Source organism: Hippoglossus hippoglossus, chromosome 3, assembly GCF_009819705.1.
Source record: "Hippoglossus hippoglossus isolate fHipHip1 chromosome 3, fHipHip1.pri, whole genome shotgun sequence".
In the NCBI taxonomy this organism is placed as follows: domain Eukaryota; kingdom Metazoa; phylum Chordata; class Actinopteri; order Pleuronectiformes; family Pleuronectidae; genus Hippoglossus; species Hippoglossus hippoglossus.
The window spans coordinates 8,509,630-8,532,232 of record NC_047153.1 but is presented as its reverse complement, the minus strand read 5'-3'; the positions used below and the strand labels follow the sequence as shown (position 1 = coordinate 8,532,232).

At 41.4% G+C, this 22,603-nt stretch overlaps 1 protein-coding gene across 1 annotated transcript; it reads right to left on the bottom strand.

Annotated features, from left to right (window-relative positions):
* Positions 1-118: 118 nt before the first annotated feature.
* Positions 119-22,332, bottom strand: pla2r1 (phospholipase A2 receptor 1). Its single transcript, XM_034579516.1, has 30 exons — positions 22,027-22,332; positions 20,397-20,777; positions 20,143-20,316; positions 19,185-19,349; positions 18,614-18,727; positions 18,180-18,329; positions 17,625-17,819; positions 17,345-17,508; positions 16,884-16,994; positions 14,617-14,729; positions 14,340-14,509; positions 14,047-14,255; positions 13,417-13,562; positions 12,655-12,739; positions 12,432-12,567; positions 12,298-12,333; positions 11,450-11,610; positions 10,447-10,511; positions 9,677-9,774; positions 9,447-9,583; positions 7,249-7,366; positions 6,981-7,120; positions 6,162-6,303; positions 5,038-5,273; positions 3,384-3,564; positions 3,145-3,279; positions 2,621-2,743; positions 2,352-2,528; positions 1,808-1,843; positions 119-1,213 (listed from the first exon to the last, which is right to left on the bottom strand). The coding sequence occupies exons 1-30, from the start codon at positions 22,163-22,165 to the stop codon at positions 996-998; spliced, it is 4,455 nt and encodes a 1,484-aa protein (XP_034435407.1). The 5' UTR covers positions 22,166-22,332; the 3' UTR covers positions 119-995.
* Positions 22,333-22,603: the final 271 nt, after the last annotated feature.

The following is a 22,603-nucleotide window of genomic DNA, read 5'->3' as shown; positions in this document are numbered from 1 at the left end:
TGTTACCGACAAAGCAGAACTCAATGGTGTCGATTGTTACCATTGAACCAAATATCAAAATGCCATGCCCCTCCATATGGTGCGGGACACTCAAATGAACAAACATTCATCCATTAAGCCTACTTTTAAATTTATTAGAAACACAGAGAGAGTTGTGCAAAATACATCTCATAATTTGCTTTACATCCACAGACAACAGTGAAAAAAATAAATCAAATCATCAGTTATGCCTCACACATGTTCTGTCAGATGAATGTATATAGAAAAAGAAACCACTGTTATCCATACACAGGCAGTATATTAAAAAATTAAGTAAAAAAAAATACTGGTAAGTAACACTAATAAGTAATACTGACTGCTGTAGCACATGTACAACTCTTACAGCTCCTGGATTCTCAACTAAATGTACAAAATGACATCACAAATATAATTTGTATATTTTTCAGTTTTGTCATCAATGTGTCGGTTACTTATGACAATGTACGTTTCTTTTGACCCTGACAGGTAGACCATGAGTTCCCCACCTGGTTGAATATTATTAATTTAAACATTTCCCTATTATTCAAATTATTTTCCTATATAGTGTTAACCGATCACACTAAATCCTCCTACTAAAAAACAAACAAGTGTTCGGTAACTCCTTTACAAATCTTAAGATCGCTAGCATCCCTTCTTCAACATTTTCATTTGTGTGAACTTTGTTCATCTACTTCAAACAACAGAACTTCAAATGCATTATATTCAGTGTCAACACAGGACATATCTTCACAAACATGTCCCATTGAAATGGTTTGAGTAAATGAAAACTGCAGACTGAGATTGACTGGGATCCTTTCCTCGGATTAACGAAAGAAACATTTGGCCGTCATCGTCTCACCACTGTCCTGAGGAGTCAGCGTCACAGCTTTACAGTGTCTTGTGGCATTCGTACCTGATGGTGAAGCGGGTGAGAGATGGAGAACACTTTGAAATAGGAAAGGGGGAGTCACTGAGTGCTATTCTCCTGAGTGAGCCTCCAGGTCCGTCATCAGCACATTTCCATCTGACTCTAAAGACTGGGAGCCTGATTGTCTGTAATAAGCACTTCCCAGAATCGGGATCCCACGAAAGCGTGTAGTGTTCCTCTTGTACACAAACCACATTGCTCCTGCCAGCAGGGCAAAGATGAGTACAGCCACCAGCACTGCTGCAGCAACGACGCCATGATGTGAACCTGTAACACACAACATACATTATTCATGCTTTTGTTTTAATGTGTGGTATGATCACCCTCTAGTTGATTACATGTATGAAGATGACAGATGTATTTTTATCTCTGCCAAGGAGGTTATGTTTCATTGCCATTTGTTTCTGTCCGTCAGTAGGATTACTCGAAAACTACAGAACTGATTTCCATGGAATTATTTGGAGGTGGTTCATGACACAAAGAATAACCTATTAGTTCTGGATTTTTAAATTTTTTTATTTCTTTAACATGGTACGATAGGATGATTCAAATTTAAAACATTTACATTTTTATTTGGATCTCCACTAAATTACACACGTTCGTAAATATCAGTCTCCTAAATATCCCAGATTTTTTATCATCAACATCCGTGAGTTATTCCCTGAGAAATCAATGAAAATGTTGAAAGATGCTCACAATGTCAGGGAAAGTGCAGATCCGGCAATTTGATGAGTACTCTGTGCATAATCCTCATAAATAACAAACAGACAAAAACATCAGCTCCTTGGCAGAGGTAGCACTGCACTTGTGCTTATGGCAGCTACAGGACACATTAACCGTTCAAGTGAAAGTGCACTTTACCATTCAGTGGTTCCACCTCCACCTCAGAACTTCCATCTACAAAAGAAAACATACAGTGAGGTTTAATATATCTTATCATATATCATCTTAATAATTATCAATAGAATCCATATGAAAACCTTATTTTACATAATTATGTTGATGGGCATTTCCAGCAATTTTGTCAACATTTTATATATACACAGATATATATTTCAAAATGTGTTTTTGTCATATCAATGAAGTTGACTCAAATTTGTCTTGGCGAGATCACCCAAACATAGACAAGACAAAGTAATTATACTCACTTGAAATAAAATCACATCTAACAGTATGAAAGACATAAATAAAATCTGATCCCTTAAAAATAATAAAATTAATAAAACGTCAACACAGAAGGTGGACAACTTTGAGATACATGAACTATTCTGGAATCTGTCTGAGTTTGTTCTTCAGTCTCTTTTGACACCATCATTTTTTAGAAAGCTAGAAAAAAGTTGGATGTGTTCAACGCAGGGAAACCAATATTATTTCCGAAGGTCCCATAGCTTCCATATCAACTTACCTGAGATGGTTTTGCAGACAAAGCCGAGCCGCTCATTGCACCGTGACAGGTGCCACACACCGTCACCCACGCTGGTGGTCACACAGGTATCTGCAGTCAGCAGCTTGGAGTCTGGGGCTTTATTAGGCCAGTTGGTGTAATCCATAGGTGAAGCATCCACCCAGGACATAGAATCAGCTAAAAGCACAGAGGGAACAGTTTGATAAAAACGTGGGTTTGCCGGGAACTGGGATCATTTGATTGGTAGAGGGAGACTAATGGATTCTTACTGTCGATGTTGAAGTGCATTCCCAACCACACGGTCTGGTGACGCAGCCCCGATGACCACAGCTGCTCCAGCACAAAACGGTTCTCTGTCTCGCTCTCAATGGTCAGGACATCTGAGGTGTTGACTGGGAAGTGACAGAAGAACAACAAACTCATCACTACTGTGCAGTTCAAAGGAACAGATTGGCATGTTGGGAAAATTTAAAAACTTCTTTAGAATTAGATACGATTTTTAAAAACCACCCTCATGTTTGGACAGTCAATATAAAACCAGCTTTACATAGAGACTGTAAAGGATTTTACTGTTTTTATCAATTTCCTTCAAAGTAAAAATTAAACCAGTTTTCTAAAACCTAAACCTTTTTCTGAGCAGTTCCACCATTTGACCTGTAGGGGGAGTAAGCATTCCATGTGGCAGCCAATTCTTTAATTTATCTTTTAAATCATATCATCGTCATCCAGACAAACTCAAATTGGAAATAAAACATGTAATCAATAATCAAAATCACAGCTTATGGACGCTTACCTTTCTGCCTGCAGTGCTCTCTCGACTCTTCAAATGTGAGTTTGTCCACCACAGGCTCAAAGTTGTAACAGCCGTGTCCAAATTTCACCCACGTGGACGGACACGCTCCCTCGTAGGAGGTAAATGGTTTATTGCCTGGGAGAGGAGGAGACAAAAGGCAGATTGTTGTTTTTTAACAGAAACGTAACAGACGCAGTGTCGAGACTCAGATTTTCCTGTTTCACTGAAGTGTCACTGACTCGGTGTGGAGACGTGACACAGGGCTCCTGGGAGCGGAGTTTCACAGTCGGCTCTCCGCCAGCCTCCGTTCACATCAATGTACACACACTCTCCTGTCAAAAAGTCGTCATCGTCATCGGCTGCGTCCCAGTGGGTGTACACAGTGTCGCTGCCATCTGACCACTGGTAATTGATGCCACTCTGTAAGGAAGCACAGTCACAAGGACGTCAGTCAAGAGGTCGCAAGCTGTGGTAGCACTCTCCCTGTAACACTGTTTATTTATAATGCAGCAGTGGATGTCGGTCTATGCATGCACAACAGCTTGCTTATTAGTTTGATTAGAGCTAGAGGTAGTTATACCAGTAGCTTGTAACAGCAGGTGATTTGGTATACTGTGTGTAATAATAACTGGGCTGAACTGCCCAAGTTAAAATAAAACAAAAATCATGTACATTTAAACAAAACAATTTCTACAGGTACCCCAGCTTTTGTTTATAACTTATAATACATCAGTTCTCTCACTCAGTTTTCACTTCTCTCTCTGACTAAGACTTTCCATGAGGGCTCGTGATACATGAATCTGACTTTTAGAAACCACGTGTCTGTGGATAGAGTGCCAGGAGAAAAAACTCCTGGAGGCACGTGAGACAACTGGCTGGCCTTCGACGGGCAACTAAACTAAAAAAATGTGACATTTTGTAACACTTATCTTTATACTTCAGACCTGTGGGTAACATGTTTCCTTCTAGTAAGATTTAGTTCCAAGCTATTTTATTCGAGCCAGAACACTTCTGTGTGTACACATTAATCTAAAGAAATTAAAAATCTTAAACACATTTTAAGAACAGGCAACATTTGCCAGTTTAAGATGTTGATGATGTGTCATGTGTCATTTACAAACCATGCTTTCATTAAAGAAAAACAAAAAATTTAAACTCAAAAATTTAAAATTAAACTCATGCATGCTGATGAGTATTTTCTGCAATTCATGCTCAATAACCAGAATTAAAGAAATAGTTTTTTGGCAAATACACATTCTTGATTTCTTGCTGAAAGTTACACAACAATCCCACTCATGTTCTCCTACAGCCAATGCAATCTTGGCGTAGCTAGCAAATCTTAATTTATCTTGTCTTATCCAAGCTTATCATATTTTAGCGTAGCTTAACTTAACTGTATTTATTTAACTTAGGATAAACATCTACATTTTGCTGTCCTACTCCATGGGTGAGGTACGTGACATTTTGGCTGCTACTCGCTAGCTTAAAGTTATATATTAATAAAGATTTTCATCAAATTTCATCAAATCACAACTCACCCAACACTAGACGCCACCGGTAACATTACAATGAGAATATTAGACCACTGCTTCCTGTAAACTACAATATGATGGTTTTTGGTTAAACTAAGAAATTTTAAAAAAACTAAGTAATAACATATTAATGCTGCTGGCTGTGGCTCCGTATTTACCATCCAGACATGAGTGGTATCGATCGTACACATGTCTTGTGAAAAAGAAGTAAATGAGTGTATTTCCCAAAGTTTCAAACTATTCCTTTAAAAACTAACTGTATTAAAGCAAACACACACAACACCACATCTCTGGCGCAAACAAACAGAAGACACACACGTTGCAGAATCATGCAGTACATATTGGAAAAGAGGATACATACGTCTTGACTATACAGCCCAATCCAGTGGGGGACTGCCAATCTATTGACAAGGACAGTAAGGAAAGCCTGGTGGTAGGCATCTGTAATGCTCACTAGGTCAGAATCATTCTCTATGCACAAGTGCATGGCGTCGTACCAGCTCATGTTGCCAGACACAACCTTGTAGCTGCGGGTCCTGTACTCAATATTATCAGGGAGAGGGTGGTGATAGGAGTGGGTGGGGGGTTTGGATGTATCTGTAACAAAACGAGAGAGGTGGGGGGGGTGAGATAGAGATCAGGACGATTACTTAAAGGGATAGTTCACCCAAAAAGGATTTGCAGCCAAATCTAATACGTGACAATTTTACGTTTGAAGAACTGGTCACCATTGACTTCAATTGTATTTGGCTGCAACACTGTTGCGGACTCAAACACTTCAGCCCCCCCCCCCCCCCTCCATCTGCATAGTGGTGAGTAGATAGTGAGTGAATTTTCATTTTTTGGGTGAACTATCCCTTTAAGGACGATAATGACGGTTACTCATGTCAACAAAGGAATAGTTTCACATATAAAGAGGGAAAACTACATGTAGATCTACATCAAGATCAATACAATACACTGTTCAGTGACAATAGGCAAACCAAAGTGTAATAAATCAGGTTGAAACACAATGAGATCGATGTAAGTTGTTGCACCTGTAGTGGGACTACACAGTGAGAGGCTCTGTTCAAGAGATTGATTGGCTTTGTTTTTTCTCCACGTGAAAACCCATTTCATCGCTCGGACACAGAATCCAACAGAGTTAGTCACCACGTGTGGCTGCAGAGGGCGCTGTTGCTCGGTAAAAGTATCATAGTGCTGCTTTAATTTTCTTAAATTTCTCATCGTTGTGAAAACAAACACCCGTCACGGCTCATTATTCTACTTCAAAATGTTCTGTTTTTTTACGACTTGCAGAGATAAAAGGAGAAGTCATAGGAGAAGCTTATGAAAGGCCATTCAGCATCAGAGAGCTGGAGCTGAAGAGAAAAGCTGGCAGCAAAAAGGAGAAAAGCAGGTGTGCTGAAAAACCCCCAGAGAGGCAATGAAAGACAGATAATGACAAATGTAAAACCAAAGAGAGAATAACTAACAGGATCTCACCTTGAGGTCTTTGACAGACAAAGCCATACCCAGTCTCACTGCACTTCTCGTCGTACCACTTTCCCGTCAGGTGAAAGTTGTGGTTGTTGGACAGAACGATGCACAAAGGCTCTTTGGCGAATCCACTGAGCCAGTCACTTTCCTAGGAGTGAATATGCAACAGATAAATACACAGATGCACACAAACCCATTTCGTGAACACATGTTGTCTCAGCTCACTGATGTAACAGGTCAGGATCTGTTTGGTGTTTGCACAGGTTGTTAAAACCAGGTCTTAGAGGACTTGGATCTCACGGTCTACTGGTTGAATGATCTGTTTTTGTACCAGTCGCAATGACAAAGCTGTAGCTCTGATCCCCACCCCCTGACTCCGACTGTATATAAAGATGTCGGCTCCCCATCGACCCCTGGTGGCTGGCTGCAGTATTGGCCACAAATGTTATTTTTTCATGTGAGTTTTGATTTTAATTAGTTACTTTATACTACAAAAACAGGGAAACATCATGATTCGCTGCCCAGTGCAAGATGGCAGCGTTGGTATTGTGTATATTTTACATTTCTGGATTGTGGGAGGAAGTGGAAACTCATCGTCCATCTTTATAAACAGTCTGTGCTTTGACTAGCTGCTCAAAGGTCCAGTGACTAAGGATCATATGTAATGTGGTATTAAAAACAACCCCAAAAAAACATGTTTTCTTAAAAACTAAATTGACACAGTTAGATGTCGACTTCACATCGACACAAATACACATAATAATAATAATAACACACAACAAATAAGTAGATATCCAACAGTCGGGTCAGTTCACAGGAGCTTACTGTGAGAAAGCTTTTTGGTTCAACTGGAGACCAGTTGGTGAAGCTGACTGATTTCCCATTGGTCCACCTCATGATGTCTCCATCACCAAGACCAATCCACACGCCTACAGAGCTGCCCTGCATCAGCATGGTGATGTAGGCTGGGGAAATGTTGGTGGAAAGGAAAATGACAATTTTACATTAATTTTACAATAAGATTTTACATTAAACAAATTGATCTTGTCTTGGTGATGTTTGTATGTCATCAGGTGGGTGAACTGTTCTCTACCTTGTTCAATCTCGTCTTCTATAGCGACCAGTGAGCCTTGGAAAGAGGAGCAGATGGACTGGGCATCCTTCCAACTCTTTCCGTCCTTTGGACTATCAGGCAGGTGAAGTAAGAGACACTGTCCCCACACACACACACACACACACACACACACACACACACACACACACACACACACACACACACACACACACACACACACACACACACACACACACACACACACACACACACACACACACACACACACACACACACACACACACACGAATATAAAATTATTCATTTAATTATTATTTACCTCTCACTGCCAGAACTCGTCTAATAGGTGCCTCTAATGGTTAAAGGTAAATAAGGTGACACACAAGACATTCACTTCTTTACTGTGCTCATAACGGTGGTTGATAACAGTATGCTTTAACACCAGTGTTTATGGACTGGGGCTTTTAGGCATCAACCTTGAACCACAGCCAGGAAACTTTGTTTTATGTTGTTCTCATCTCTGTCACTTCCCTCTCTTTCCTGTCAACGCTCTAATAAAGACATTAAAAAAAGGACATCCATCCATATTTTATGTTCAAGGAGAGGAAGGACGCACATCGCTGCAAGGCTTTAAATTTAGTTTATTGTGCAGAACAAAGAATAAAGACCAAATCTATTTGAAGGCAGTGGCTCTAATCTGGGGCAGCAGAGTAATACATGAATGAATGTCCACATTATTATTAAGTTACTTTTATATTTTTAACTAAATTTCTACCTGATGATTTGTCTTATGGAAAATGTTTTGCTACTGAAGAAAATCTAAATTTGCAACGTATTTTTAAAAAAAAATTTTAATAAATATATTTTCCTTTTCTTTTTCCCACAATATCTGATATGAACTAAGAAAGTTGCTGGGGGCTAAGGTTAAGAATATATCTAATACGCCAATAAATTTTATTTAAAATGTTTAATTGGGTCAAACTATTACACTCATCTTGGCATATTATTGGATATTTACTGTATTCACATGTATGAATATATATATGTGTACATATTTGATATTCTAATAAATTTGTATTTTTTTCACTTATATCAGATTGTGTGTATATACATGCATGCATATATTATACATATAATTATAATTTATAGATGAACTAATACAAATTTGGTCATAAAAAATTCCTATCAACAAATAAGTTATGCAAATGAAAACATTTGCATAACTTGAACACTGTAGTCATCATATATTTACAAGAAAATTGCACGTTGAGATCTAAAGCTCGACGAGTTAAGAGAAGATCAGATGGTTTTAGTCTTAACTGAGGTTGACTCAGCTTGAACGTCATCAGTTGGGGGTTTTTCACTCTAGGAACATTGTATGTAAATATAAACATCCTGCTTCAGTCCCAGAGGCTGTGACTATTTTAGACCTGATCGGTGGAGGGAACGCAGTAAAATGTGTCGCTCTTCTCAGTAGTCATTCGAAAAACAGTAACACTTTGGATTTCTTAGCATTATATGAACCAAAAAAATGGTTTATCATACAGTATAAAGCTAGTTGTGAGACGATATAAAGACATTTGTGTTTATTAATGTACTTTATTTGTCTGCTAAATAAATATTTTATGTCACAGGAAGTGTCTTTTACTATATTGTGATTTAAAGACAAGAATCCCACACCTTCCACCTTCACCCATTGGACGGTACTAGCTGTCAATCACATGGTATCCACGCCTCAATGCATATTGTACTTTATCGACTATTTGAGTCTAAATGGGAACAACATTTACAAAATGAACATCATGCTGTATTAGGGAAGATTTGAAACTAGAGATTGAAACCATGAACTCTTTTGGAAAATGTCTAATGATGTTATAAATCAAGTGAGAAGTAGAGTCATTTCTCATAGACATTAACTGCACTTATTTTCTCAAAACAGTGGAGTCGCCCTCAGCTGGTCATTTTTGAGAATACAAGTTTCAGGCACTTTGGCTTCGCTTTAGGTGTAATTTCTCAGACAGATACTACAACAACCTGAGGCACTCTGTGTGTGTGTGTGTGTGTGTGTGTGTGTGTGTGTGTGTGTGTGTGTGTGTGTGTGTGTGTGTGTGTGTGTGTGTGTGTGTGTGTGTGTGTGTGTGTGTGTGTGTGTGTGTGTGTGTGTGTGTGTGTGTGTGTGTGTGTGTGTGTGTGTGTGTCCAAGTGCGTGTCTGAACCTTGTGTCCGAAGTACAACCATTTCTCGGGACATCCTCCGATGTAGTGCGGCTCCCTGGGCGTTTCCAACACAGACGCAGTCTTTCTCTTGCACACATAGCCATGGACATCGCTGCATTTATTCGTTGACCACTTTCCTGCAACACGCCACAAAAACCTCACCTTATTCTAGCATGTGCAAGTACACAGTGCATGTATCAGTGTGTTATTCTGCATGTGCATGTGTTTACCCGTTGAAGAGGACATGGTGAAACACATCCCTTTTTTCCTCTGGCCAGCCGCCTCTTGAGCCCAGTTCTGAAAGTCTACTTCTGTCTTGTCGGTCCACCTGCAAACAAATGCAGAGATACTCTGTTGGCGTCCTAGCGGATGTTCTGATCTTTATGAAACTGAACAAGAACTTTGTTTCTTTTATCGCCCAATATAGTAGCAACAATCTACAAAATGTGAAAGATGCATGAAAATGTATATATTTGAAATCAAATACTAGTCTAGATGTCTTGATGATTTAAGAGAGGGTCAGTTACTCAGCTTCTACAGAGCAGGGCTGGTATTAAACTGACGCCTGCTTGCGACTAAAACTTTATGTTTAACGTGATCATGTGAACACGCACAGGAAAAGTGGTATCGACTGAATTTATGCTGAATCCTGCCATGGAATTTTTCCTGCAGAGGGCAGAATAAAAATGGATGTTTTAACTGGCCACAGACACACATATACATATATATATTCCGAAGCTTCTCATTTCTTACATCCGCCAAAGAGGTCTTCGCCCCTATCAGATTGTATGTTGGCTTGCATGTTTATTTGCATGTGGATTTCCACAAAACTTAGTGGAAGGATGTTGTACAGGTCAGGAAAGAATAAATCATAATTTTGATATACGCATCCAGTTCAGTGGGTGGATAAAGTACTTTTTTTCCACTTTCTTAAACAATGTGAGGGTGTTTTTTTAACATTTTCATTGATCTTTTTTGAACAGCTCCTAAATGTACTCACATGACTTCCTCTCTTGGCTGCCCAACGGACAGGCCGATCCACCACTCAGTCGGGCCCAGGGAGAGCTGAATGAAGGAGAGAGAGAGAGAGAGAGAGAGAGAGAGAGAGGGATGGTAAAAGAACTTTACTTTAACCCTCCTCCTTTGCAATCCTCTCCTCACTGGGCTGGATGTCTTTTCAGAGCCCCTCTGACATGAGCGGCCATTCAGGCGCTCTCCTTGGCAAGTGCTTCACTGTCTTTCATCGCCTCGTTTTGTTCCCTTTATCCCTCACAAGCCTCTACACCACAAGAGATTTCTTTAGTCGGGTCCAGAAGGCTTCGGCCAAACAATCTGCCTTTTTCCTGCTCCCTGTGTGCGAAGGCGCTCGAGCATGAACGTGTCAACATATGAGGAACGCTTCAGCTTTTCAGTGCGTGTCTGTAAACACTTGAGGTTGTATGAGGGATGAGTGTTCACACTTGTTCAGTTGTGTTCACACTTGTTCAAGCACGTGTACATTTCTTTGGCTGTGCACTTAGAGCTAATACTATGCTTTAACATGAGCAAAGACTGACTTTCTAAATACAAGTTTCTACTTTGTTAATAAGTTGAATTGTCCTGTTAGTTAAAGTAGTTATTGATATGAAAAAAATATTTTTAAATAGTTTGCTTTAGAAATTAAACATTACGAAAAACATGTATTACTTTTAAAACTACTGACATCCTATATGTTTTAATCATATTTTAACGTAGAAATGTACAGATAATCATGTTAGACACACTTGTACTGTAAAACATAAGTTATACTGCTATTCGTATGGTGTGTGCATTAGTCTCAAATTGTTTTACTATTCACATTCTCTTATCACCAGATTCTCATTTGTCATTTGTAAATCACTTAACTTGCACAAAAAGGTGCTTTAAACAGCTTATATAGCAAGACTGAATCTAATGGAATAGAATAGTAACAATACTGAATTCCTGGGAGTCTGAACAGTATATGAATGGCGGCTGTAACACACCCGCCGCAAGCGTTCCTTTACGAAGTGCTGCTCGTCCCTGGAGTGAATGGACAGAAGGTAGGATCCCATCATCTGGCAGGCCAGAGACACAGCGTCCCAGTCAAACGGCTGCTTCGCCAGCAGGTACTCCGCTCCACGGTAAAACACCCAGGGCTCGCTCTCTGCGGCGGAGCACGGACGACAGTCTTAAAACAGGACCCTTTTTTAATTAATAAAATAATACAGTGGCTATAATGAATTGATGTACTGTTAGGGCTGGTGCTGTTTTCCATTCAATGATGCCCTTGGATGTTTAAAAAATGACTTTGTGTTTACTTAAAAAACAAGGAACACAAACTGTAAACTAACTGGCAGCAAACTAACAAACTAACAAAGAAATATGACCCCGTGTTAAAGTCAAATGTTATTTTAAAGTTCAAGACTAACTACAATTATTACATCCGTATCTGTCCAGACTCATTTAACATATGTAGTGAAGACTGAGGGAATATAACAAAAGATATATAAGTGATTGTTGTCATACTTTGCGTAGAATATAGAATGTACAGAACAACATACAACAAGACTCAATGTCAATATAAAGAAAAAACTCCCAAAAAGGTAGAGGTAGGGGTAGAAATAAAGATATGTATAATATTAAGTTCATACTAACACATTTACAAGTGTATAAATGATTATCATTTTCAGTTAGCTGCTAATAAAAAGCTGTTTCAGCACCTTGAGTCTTCTTTGGTAGATTTTTAGAAACCACGGTCATATCTTTCCTAGTTTGCTTTATTTCATAAACACTTCAACAGATTGCAAAGTTTGTGTCTGTCAAAAGCAAAGAATTCAAGTATTATACTCACCCTCAGTGTACCAGTAGGGTTTTTTCAGTTTTTCACCTGCGAAATAGATCAGAGTTTAGTGAAATCCTATGAGAGGAGTCTGGTGTTGATCGTTTTAAGCCAGTGTGGAGAGTAGTGAGGGTGAGGGTGTTCACCTCTGGGCAACTTGCAGACCCACTCATGTTTGGTGTCACAGGGCTGCGGCGTCAGAACGTTGGTCAGGTCACTGTACACGGCACAGTCCCTCCTGTCGTCCTCCTCGTTCTTATCCTCTATGAAGGACGTCACCACCTGCACAAGACAAAATCCTGTAATGGATGAATCTGAACTTAAATGATGGTAAATGAGACACATTAGTGGACTTGACTGTGGGCTTACAAGGGAGCCGTCGGACCACTCCCAGGCTCCGGGATATTCAGGGTCTCTCTTGTTTAAACCCACCCAGAACCAGCGACCCTGCGTTCTGAAAAGAGAGGAGCAGAAGAAAAATCACACTGCAACACAAGTCCATGGAGCAAGTCTCAAAACCCTTTTCAGATTTGAACTTTTACAACAGTTATTAAAATACTTCACCAGCACATTATGGAAGAATTCAGTCCAGTTGTGTGGGAATAAATAATCAGTGTAAGAAAAATCGTATAACTTTATAGGTAATTGTTTACGTGGTATAGTGCCTCTCAATTTTGTAAATTACGAATGATAATAATAACTTATATATATATATATTGTGCCTTTAAAGGCCACTTTATAGAGTGATGAAATGAGAATGAAAATAAAACAAAGCAAGGACAATAGTAGAAATGCTAGCTGGGGAAAAACTAGCCACTACTGTCCTGTGATGGGGACAAAGGTCCCAGTAGAGATTCCTGAGATATATAGTCAGATATATCAAATGGATATGTTATATATTATCTTACAGTCTATACAAAATATAGTTCGACACTATTGCTCACTTGATTCTACAAAAGATACAATTAGGAAGAAAAGGTTTAATCTCTGTGATTTTTTTAAGTCGTGTTTTCCCTGTAGAAACATAATCATTTGTGACAGAGTACAAAACAATTAATTCTGTCTCAACTGATGCATTTATCAGTTTATGTAACATTCCTGCATGTACGAGGCCCAGAGGGCTGTACCAACCCTTCAAACATGGTACTGAGCAGCTGCTTAACAAACACCTGCTCCTCATAGTGGTAGAAACTGGCGAGCTGAGCCCCGAGGGCCTGGCAGAAGAAGTCTGCTTCCACCCACGAGCGTTTCATCAGGACCTTCTCGTCATGGAACACCTAGAGGAGCAAACGCATACTGTCAGCACAGAGCTACAGGATCAGTGGACAACAAACTGCAGGAATACATTGCACATAATCCTGTGTATTTTTGTTTTTTATATTCTGTGTATTTCCTGGGAAAATTGTTTGAGTCTTCATTTCTCCGGTGAGCTTGCTTTTAATTTGCTATTTGATGGTATAAAACAGAGAGAAACGTCATGAATGAAAGCTGAAACTGACTCGCGATTGGACGAGCGTGTTCATAGATGGGATCATGATACCAGGGCTCCACACCTCCATCACTACTGTGCAGAATCTGGCTCCAAATTATGTCATTGACTGAAGTGTTACTCAGTGTCATCTTTAAATTCACTCTATGGTTTAATCTAAGTAACTTCCCCTCACACAAGCTGATTAAAAAAGTGATGAAGCTGAGAGGATGAATCTGAAACTTGACTCAGGACAGAAAGGAGAGAGGAGCAGAGAGAAAAGATGATCCAACCTTAAAACAGTCGAGGAGCCCAGACTGTGATTCCCAGCCTGCGGGACAGGGGGCGTGAGCGTCGATGTGGTGCTCTGGCAGGTGGAGATCGTGGTAACTGCTCACACTCTGCTTGCACACCGACAAGGCTCTGAAGGACCTGCAGTCTTTCACCTCCCAGTGACCCAGAGCGGGTCCACCTGACATCGCAACACAGCCGCCGCTACTGGCTGAGGACAGGAAGAGGGACAGAAGGAGCGTAAACACACAGAGTTGTGATTTGCAAATAATATTTTCATTCAAAAACAGGCTACCTGGCTGATGTTTGTTCCAGTTCGTGAAGGTGAGAGGAAGAGAGGAACTGTTGTGAAGAAGCCAGCTGTACTCTCCTGTCTCCCTGTGATCCATGAGGCCGATCCAGTAATACAAGCTACTGTTGGTTCCTCTCTCACTCAGCAAACTGTTGACAAACGCCTGCTCGAACCTGCCGACGTGACGAAGAGGACGGGTGAGGAGACAGAGACCCTTTGTTGCCACAAACTGAATTTATTATACAAGTCACCCTAATAAATCCTGTACACAATAAATCACCTGTTCTCCACAGTAAGAAGAGGAGCCTTGCAGTAATACCCCATCTGTGCATCTTCACAGCTCTGCTCGTGGCTCGTCACCGTGTAGCAGGAGTGACCATGTCGCTTCCAGCCCTGAAAAATAAAATAACACACTAATGAAACAACTTCATATATGTAGTATTTATAAAGATGCTGCAGTCTTGTTCTATATTGTACAAGTCAGTCTGAGTTTACAGATCCAGTCTGATGACAATGCTTTTCTGTGTGTTGGCGTGAGTGAGAGATAGAGAGAGAAAGAGAGCGATCGGAGTCCGGAGGGTCTGAATGAATCAATGAGCTGCAGATCTACAATGAAAGAAGATTTTACTCTTTTACTCCTTTACATACCACACAGGGAAAAACTTGTGTCGAGCCAAACCTCCACTGACTTCTCTCAATCTTACCATCACCTGTCATAGGCTATAACAATATGAATGTTTTCTTCTAACACAATAAAACAACAACACAAACATAGTTCACTAGTCAAACTATTGAGTACTGTGGCTCTTACAGCATTATCCAGTCTGGTGAGATTTGAGATCTGGTTCACTTACAGCTTTTAAATCAGCTTTCGCTTCTGCTTCAACAGTAATCTTTTCATCAGCCAAAATATTGTCTAAGTTAAAATTTTGCCCGGATGATGGCGCTGTAAGAGAAGGTGTTAGAATGAATCCCCTCAGGACTGTGTGTTATAGCACATCTCACAGCAACAACAGTTTCACTCAAAACCAAAACAGGGGAAGTCACAGGATCACCAGTCGTTAGAAATCCAACCTCTCGTCTTCATTAATTTATTTAACAATCTATTCAATCACTGTTGAGATATCTGTCTGGAGCAAAGTGACTGAGCGTGACATCCACAGAGCCACACCGCTCAAAATAAATATTCAGTTTGTAGTTAAAGAACCTTAAATTTGTCCTTTTGGGATCAGTTCCAAAACTCAACAATAATGTTGACTCTACAACAGAAAAATTGTCAAATCCACCCAGTCCTCGTCTGTGTTTGATGGTGTGGTCGCCCGTCTACCCCCCCCGTCCTCTCCATGCTTGGGGTCCAGAGGCCAACACTAACATTTATGTACAGTTACAATTCAAGTCTGTCTTTAAAACTGGAGTGTGAAATCCTTTTATCCCACTGACAGACATTTTAACAACAAGTGAACCACTTCACATCGTTCACTTGCACTGAGCTATCATACAACACAGACACTATCGAGATTAAAGAGGAAAATATAGCTTTGTTTGCTTAAAACACGCACGGGGATTAACAGCCACTGCTCGAGCATGTCCACTCATATTGTGCCTGCAGGGCCATATTTTTGACTCATGTTCCAGAGAAGTAGCCCGATGAGTCAGGAGTCTGATATTTTCTTGTAAACAGAGTCGAGGAGCAACATGAATGCCAGACAATACGTCAGCAGTCCAGTGAATCAGCTTATTGTGCTTTTGAAGGGGGGGGGGGGGCCAACGTGCTCAGAAGTCGAGCTGCAGCAGGCGTGTTGCTCCTCCTGGTGCACGTCCTGCTCTGTATGGAGCTATTGTAATGCAGCTCAGCACGTCATCCGTGTGGTCCAGTGGACACAGAATTAAAATGTCAACAAATCGGATTTTCTTCCAAATCATTCAGTTATGTGAGAAGCTAGGAGGAAGTGTTCACGGTGTGAGAGCAACACTTTACACATCAGCCGTTTTCATGCATGTGCAGGAACATGTTTGTTTGTTTGTCTGAAACTTGGTGGACGGATGTGGTATTGGTCGGGAAGAACCCATTAATAATAGATTTTGGTGCAGGTCCAGATCAGGGGGCGGATGCAGGATATTTTTTAACTTTCTTTAACATTGTGAGGGCGTTTTTTTAAACATTTGCATTGATTTCTCAGAGAATAATTCATGGTGTGAATTTTTCTTTTTCTGAATTTTTCTTGATGAAAAATCAGGCATGTTAAAGGGACTGATATTTTTGAGTTTTATGCAGTTTGGTGCAGATCGAAATAAAAATGTGATTCTATTGAAAGTAAATGTGGTTTCATGCTGGGCCTTGATATGCATCTTGTGCTTGTAGATGTGACCTTTGCTCTTTGATGTACCACATTGTTGTTAGTCCTATCAGTCCTATCAGATGACAATTAAGACAATTTTTGAGTTTTATAATGAGAAAGGTTGTTTTTTGTTGAGTTTCCTCTTTTTGCTCAAAGGCACTTCAGCCAGTGGATCTAAAAAAATGTGCATGTGCATTCGTGCTCCTACCTCAGGACAATCCTCGTCCCAGGATCCAGAGGGATGACCTGGATTCTGGCTCTGTCTTCTGCACACAGCCGGCAGTCGCTCGTCACATGATGCTAAGAGCCAGGTACCTTTCTGTGAAAGGAGAACAACCGACAAACGCTTACAAACACTGAAAGAGGATCTGTTATAATCTGATGATTAATCAACTACTTAACAGGAACAAAATGAATACTGGATATCATATCATTCCGTTAAAGTTATTTGATGGTTCCAGCTTCTCAAATTAGCCACATGATGCTTTGCTTTGTCTTAAATTATGGAACATTTAACGTTTTAAGGGGTGTGGAGTTTGCACGTTCTCCCCGTGTACAGTCCAAAGACATTGGGTTCAGGTTAACAGAAGACTGTCTTTGACTATGTGAATGTGTACATGATTGTTTGTCTCTGTATGTTGGCCCTGAGGCACCCTGAAGGTTCCCCACCTTCCTGTCTGCTTTGGCACAGAGCGTTGCATCCGTCAGGTTGCGAGGAGGGTGATACTGATGCCAGAGAGTGAGAGTCACCGGTGAGCCATCCGACCACTCCACAGCCGGCGATGACGCCCACTTCCGAAGACCGATCCACACCTCCAGACCGTCCCCAGAAACTAAGAAACACGGATATACGTACACAAAAGGGAATTTACACCAATATATAGTGTTGATATATCCCAAAAGTATCAAACAGAAAATCATGCATCTGTATTTGCACGATGCTCCTTACAGTTAGCCAGCAGCTTCAGCAGCACCTCCACCTCAGACAGCGAGTTGAGGCTGGTGAGGTTAGCCCCCTGAGTGCTACAGGCCCCGGTAGATTCCTCCCAGCTTCCTGCCTCTGATTGTGACAGGACTCGGTAGCAGAAGCCGTTATGAGGCCACCAGCCATTCACACACTCCGTATGGATATACTGCCAATTCTCTGTGAGAGGAAGAACAACCAGGCGAGGAGGAGAAATCAGAAGAGCACAGACCAAAATAACAACACACATTCACAGCAGACATTGTTTTGGTCTCGCCGCCCAAGGCGCTGCAGAGAGACGGGTCAGAAGTTCACTCCCCAGGTGCAGTGCAGCTGTTCAGCCCACAAGCTAAAAAAAAAGTTTCCAGCACAATGTGCACTCTGACGAATAATTTTCCTCTGACACAGTCAAGACACCTGTGAGGATGAAGGGGAGCAGTTTGTCAGGTGTTAATGTGTGTGTGTGTGTGTGTGTGTGTGTGTGTGTGTGTGTGTGTGTGTGTGTGTGTGTGTGTGTGTGTGTGTGTGTGTGTGTCTCACCCAGTGGCTCGGCTCTCCTGGTGTTGTTGGGTGTTTTCTTACAAATGTAAGGCAGCGCAGACTCACAGGAGAGGCTCTGCCAGTGACCCTCGTAGGCCGAGTTGTACACTCCACACTGTCTGTTGTCCTTCAGCGGGCTGGCAGGCAGAGCTGATGGGAACACAGTGATGGGAGGATAAAGAGTTATTATTAATAACTGTAATAAGAATGATAATTGCCTAAATCAACCAATTTTCTTTTCATCAAAGTTTATTAAACTTCGAAGCATCCATTTGCCACAAACTGCACATTTATACATATTATGGATTTCATTGCCCAGAGAGAATAACCATCATAACCACTGCATTGTGTGGGAAATCATTGTGCTACAAGTATAAAGCTGTTGTCAAGGATACTCAGAATTATTGGCCCTGGATCAAAGAAATAATCGGTACCTGTGGTAAAATTGACCAATGACAGAGGTGCTCCATCAGACCACTGCCAGCCACGACCGTTCTTCAGGTGGTTGAGACCAATCCACACCATCACTCCCACACTTGCCAGTCGATCTAAGGCAAGATACAAAAACATGCATGTTGTGAACGATGTCAAATCCCATCTGAGCAGAATACAGTGATAAATTAAACAAAAGGTCATTGAAGAAGACAAAACAATTGAAAGGGACAGAGGGTGAGGAGGAAACTTAATCTGAGACAGGATGAACTGGAATAGAACTCAACACAGCACATATCTCTGATGGGAGCCCTATCTCGCAATGTTAAAGATAGTGATACAAAAACACTACATCCAGCCCTTTGTTTGCTTTGGCACCACACTCTACTACTGTGCAGCAGCTGACAAAAGTAGAAGATCCATGAATTATTCCCAGGGAAATCAAATCAGTGAAAAATGTTTGTGGATCCGTGCAGACATTTTATGGGATTTTCTGTCTCATCCTTGAACCAAGTTTCATGAAAATCTACTCGTAGTTTTTTTGTGTAATCTTTAAACCAACCAGGTACCTACCTCTGATGTACCTGTGCTCCGCCAAGCTGGTGATGCTGAGCAGATTTCCCCCTTGGGCCTGGCAGGTTGACTGCGCCTGGCTCCAGGTCAGGATGGTGTACAGGTTGAACTGGTAACATGCATGCAGCTCCTGGTTTGACTCCCAGAAATGCTCACAACTGGAATCTATGAATAAAGGTATGATTTTTAAAAAAGCAAAAGGAAACTAATATGTGAAGAGGTGGCATGATATTATTTTGTATGTATGGGAAGAGGGTGAAGGGAGACAACAAAGGACATTGTGATCACAGAATGCATCTTAACCATCCATCACCAGACGCCTCAGGAGAAATGCTTAGAGTTTTAAAGTTATGGTTCATTTGGAGTTTTAACTAAACAAATCTCAGTGGGAAAAAAACTCCTTTTATATGGCAAGAAGTATGTTGACACCCAACCACCCAATTATTACACATCTCTATGATCCAGGTTCCAGGGCTTTCATGTGTTCCAAACTTCTGGAAACATTTCCCTCGACAAGATTTTAGGATGTGCCAACTGGGATAGCCCCTTATTCAGCTGCAGCAGGGATATGGAGTTGATTATTGATGTTGGGTGAAAGAGAATGTGGTGGAAACTTCAGCGGGTCAGGGGACGCCAGCTGAGAAGGCGGCCTTTCATATGTGGCTCGGGATGAATTTGTGTTCACACAGCGAACAGAATGTGGCCACATGCTTCCCAGCACCACATCCGGATGTGGTGCTGGGAACGTGACTGACCACTTATGATCGGATCACTTGGGACAGATGTTAATACCAGGTCCGATCAGGGTCCTAAAGGTTACAGGTTTAGGTTCAGGGCTGTGTTTAGGTCAGTTCTACATTGTGGGCCTTGGACTTGTGCATGGGAGGATTACAATGTGGGGAGGTGTCCACATACTTGCATCAATTTTCTTCCTGCCTCTGTAGTGTCTGTGTTTTACCTTGGACCGGACAGAAGCCCCATCTCTCAGCTTCGTCATAGCGAGTAGTGGTAGAACACCACTGCAGATGGTCCTCACGCCCCTCACTCGTGCACTCATGGAACCATTTGTTGTTGTATTTAAAGGGCAAAGCGCAGGGCATGCCATGTGCATTCCCCAACAAAGTGTGGATATCTGCAAGTAAAACACCCGGCATTGATTTTAAAATACCGATGAGCTGTTTCATTAAAATGCAGGATATTTCAGGTGTTTACCTTCATATGGATACGAACAGGGCCCTTCTCTAGCTGTGTTGTACCTTTTCCACACATGATGAGAGTTTTTCTTTACTACCAACAAACGTCCGGCCACGGCAACCTTCCACTGGGACGCCCCGTGCAGCATCTTTCCACTGCAGCGCCACCACAACACGGGCAGGGCCATGTCGCACTCGAACATGCCCAGGGGCTGCGTCGTGTCCGACATGTTGAGACCCAGGCACGTGCTGGTGCCCACATTGAAGAGGCGGTGTTGGGAGACCCACTTCCACAGCATGCGGCGCGTCGGCCACTCGCAGTCCTCCAGCACCAGGTTGGTGCGGTCCACTGTGACGCAGCGTTTCAGCGGCTCGCTCTCCAGGATGAAGATGCCCTTTTCTGGAGAGAGATTGTTGAGGGGCAGGGTGAGGAGGGTGAGTCCAGCAGAGGAGAGGGAGGTATGAAGAGGGGTGGGAGATGCAGAAGAGGAAGTGAAGACGTGATGTGATTGTGTACCATAGAGAGAGGAAGATGGATGGACATGTGTAAGCAAGAAGGGAAAGCCTAATAAATTGTATGGCCTAAAGTGTCTTTCTATGATATTATGCATATTTATAGTTCACCTCTTTAATGTTTCTCCACCAAAACGAAGCCATACTTTGCACAGATCTGTATTTCAACAGATTTATGAAATATTGAAGCTAGATTAAGATCTAGAGGAACCTTTTATCTTCTAAAACAAATTATTCTCTTTGTGTCAGTGGATATCCTGACAAAATAGGATGTATACTCATTGTATACAAATGTAAAGGAGATAAACAGCTGGAGAAGTGTTCTCTTCCTCCAGGTCACTGTTGCACACTGAAGGATTGAATTATTTATTTGATGGATTAATCAGATATTTTGTCTATAACATATAAACCAAATATAAGACTTTTTAAAAAAGGAAAATAGGGATTTCTTGAAATAATGTATTTAGGAAAATGTGGTTTTCTTGAAATACTTTATTTTGAAAAATGTTTTCTATAAGTAATCTATACAAGAAAATCTGGTTTTCGTGAAATAATGTATTTGAAAAAATATATAGTTTTCTTAAAATAGGCTAATAAAGAAAAGATGATTTTCTTGAAATACTCTAAGAAAACATCTATCTATTCAAAACAATAGGGTTTTCTTGAGATAATTAGAAAATGTGTTTTCCTTTAAATAATTAATTCCAGAAGCTGTTGAAAATCTGGTTTTGGTGAATAAAAGTAAATAAAAGTCTTTGTGTGTCATGATGATTGTATTATGATCACGTCTTATTATGACTGTTCTCAGATAATAAAACGTTATGATTGCTCACAGATAATAAAACGTTATGATTGCTCACAGATAATAAAACTCAAACTGTCCAGAGGCCACCAGGCGTCTTGTGAGAGGTTCACTGACCCTCCAGGGAACTGGGTCATTTCAAAACAACCCCTGAGCCCAGCACGACGAGGAACATGTCGTAACGATTAATCGGTTTTCTTCACGCACATCTACTGTCCGGTTTACTGCTGCACGTTAGAAAACACGAGGGAAACTCCACACGGGGAAGATGTGAGGAGTCATGTAGCAGGAGGCCATTAGAAGGAGAAGCAGCTGCAGCAGATGAAGAACTTACTGTAAAACTCCGAGAGCTGGTTCCTCTCCAGCACCTCATCGTCCTCCACACACACGCAGCTCCTCCACAGTAACACCGCCACACAAAGAGTCGCCACGACGGAGAAAGAGTCGCTGCGGCGGGACCTCCGGGTCGACATGTCGGCGGAGAGAAGCGGCGTCGAAGCGCGAGCGTCCGCACATTCCGAGACTCCCGCCCGGACACTGAGGCTCCTGCTGCTCGGTGTTTTCTTCCAGAGTCGAGAGGGAAGTTTGGCCAAGTTTAGACGAGCGGCGACGTCACGTCTGACGGAGGAACTTGCCGCTGCTGCCCGGTCTGAGCCGAGCCGAACCGAGTAAAACTGAACCGAGCTGAGCCGAGCCGAGCCGAGCCGAGCTGAACTGAGCTAAACTGAGCCGAGTCGAGCTGAACTGAGCTGAGACACAGGCTGCATACCAGACTGAGACTGAGGGACCTCTGTAAACAAACAAATAGCTAAAGATAGATAGATAGACAGGCAGACAGACAGACAGACAGATGGTCTACAATAAATGACAAGCAAACTACAAGATAGATTAATTATAACAATAAAAAATAG

Excerpts from the sequence above, each read along its gene's own strand:
- pla2r1 (XM_034579516.1), bottom strand. The coding sequence starts at position 22,165 with ATGTCGACCCGGAGGTCCCGCCGCAGCGACTCTTTCTCCGTCGTGGCG. Across the intron at positions 10,512-11,449 it reads TAAAGGAACGCTTGCGGCGG|CTCTCCCTGGGCCCGACTGA; the intron begins GTGTGTTACAGC and ends TCCTTCATTCAG. Across the intron at positions 1,844-2,351 it reads TGTCTGCAAAACCATCTCAG|ATGGAAGTTCTGAGGTGGAG; the intron begins GTAAGTTGATAT and ends TTTCTTTTGTAG.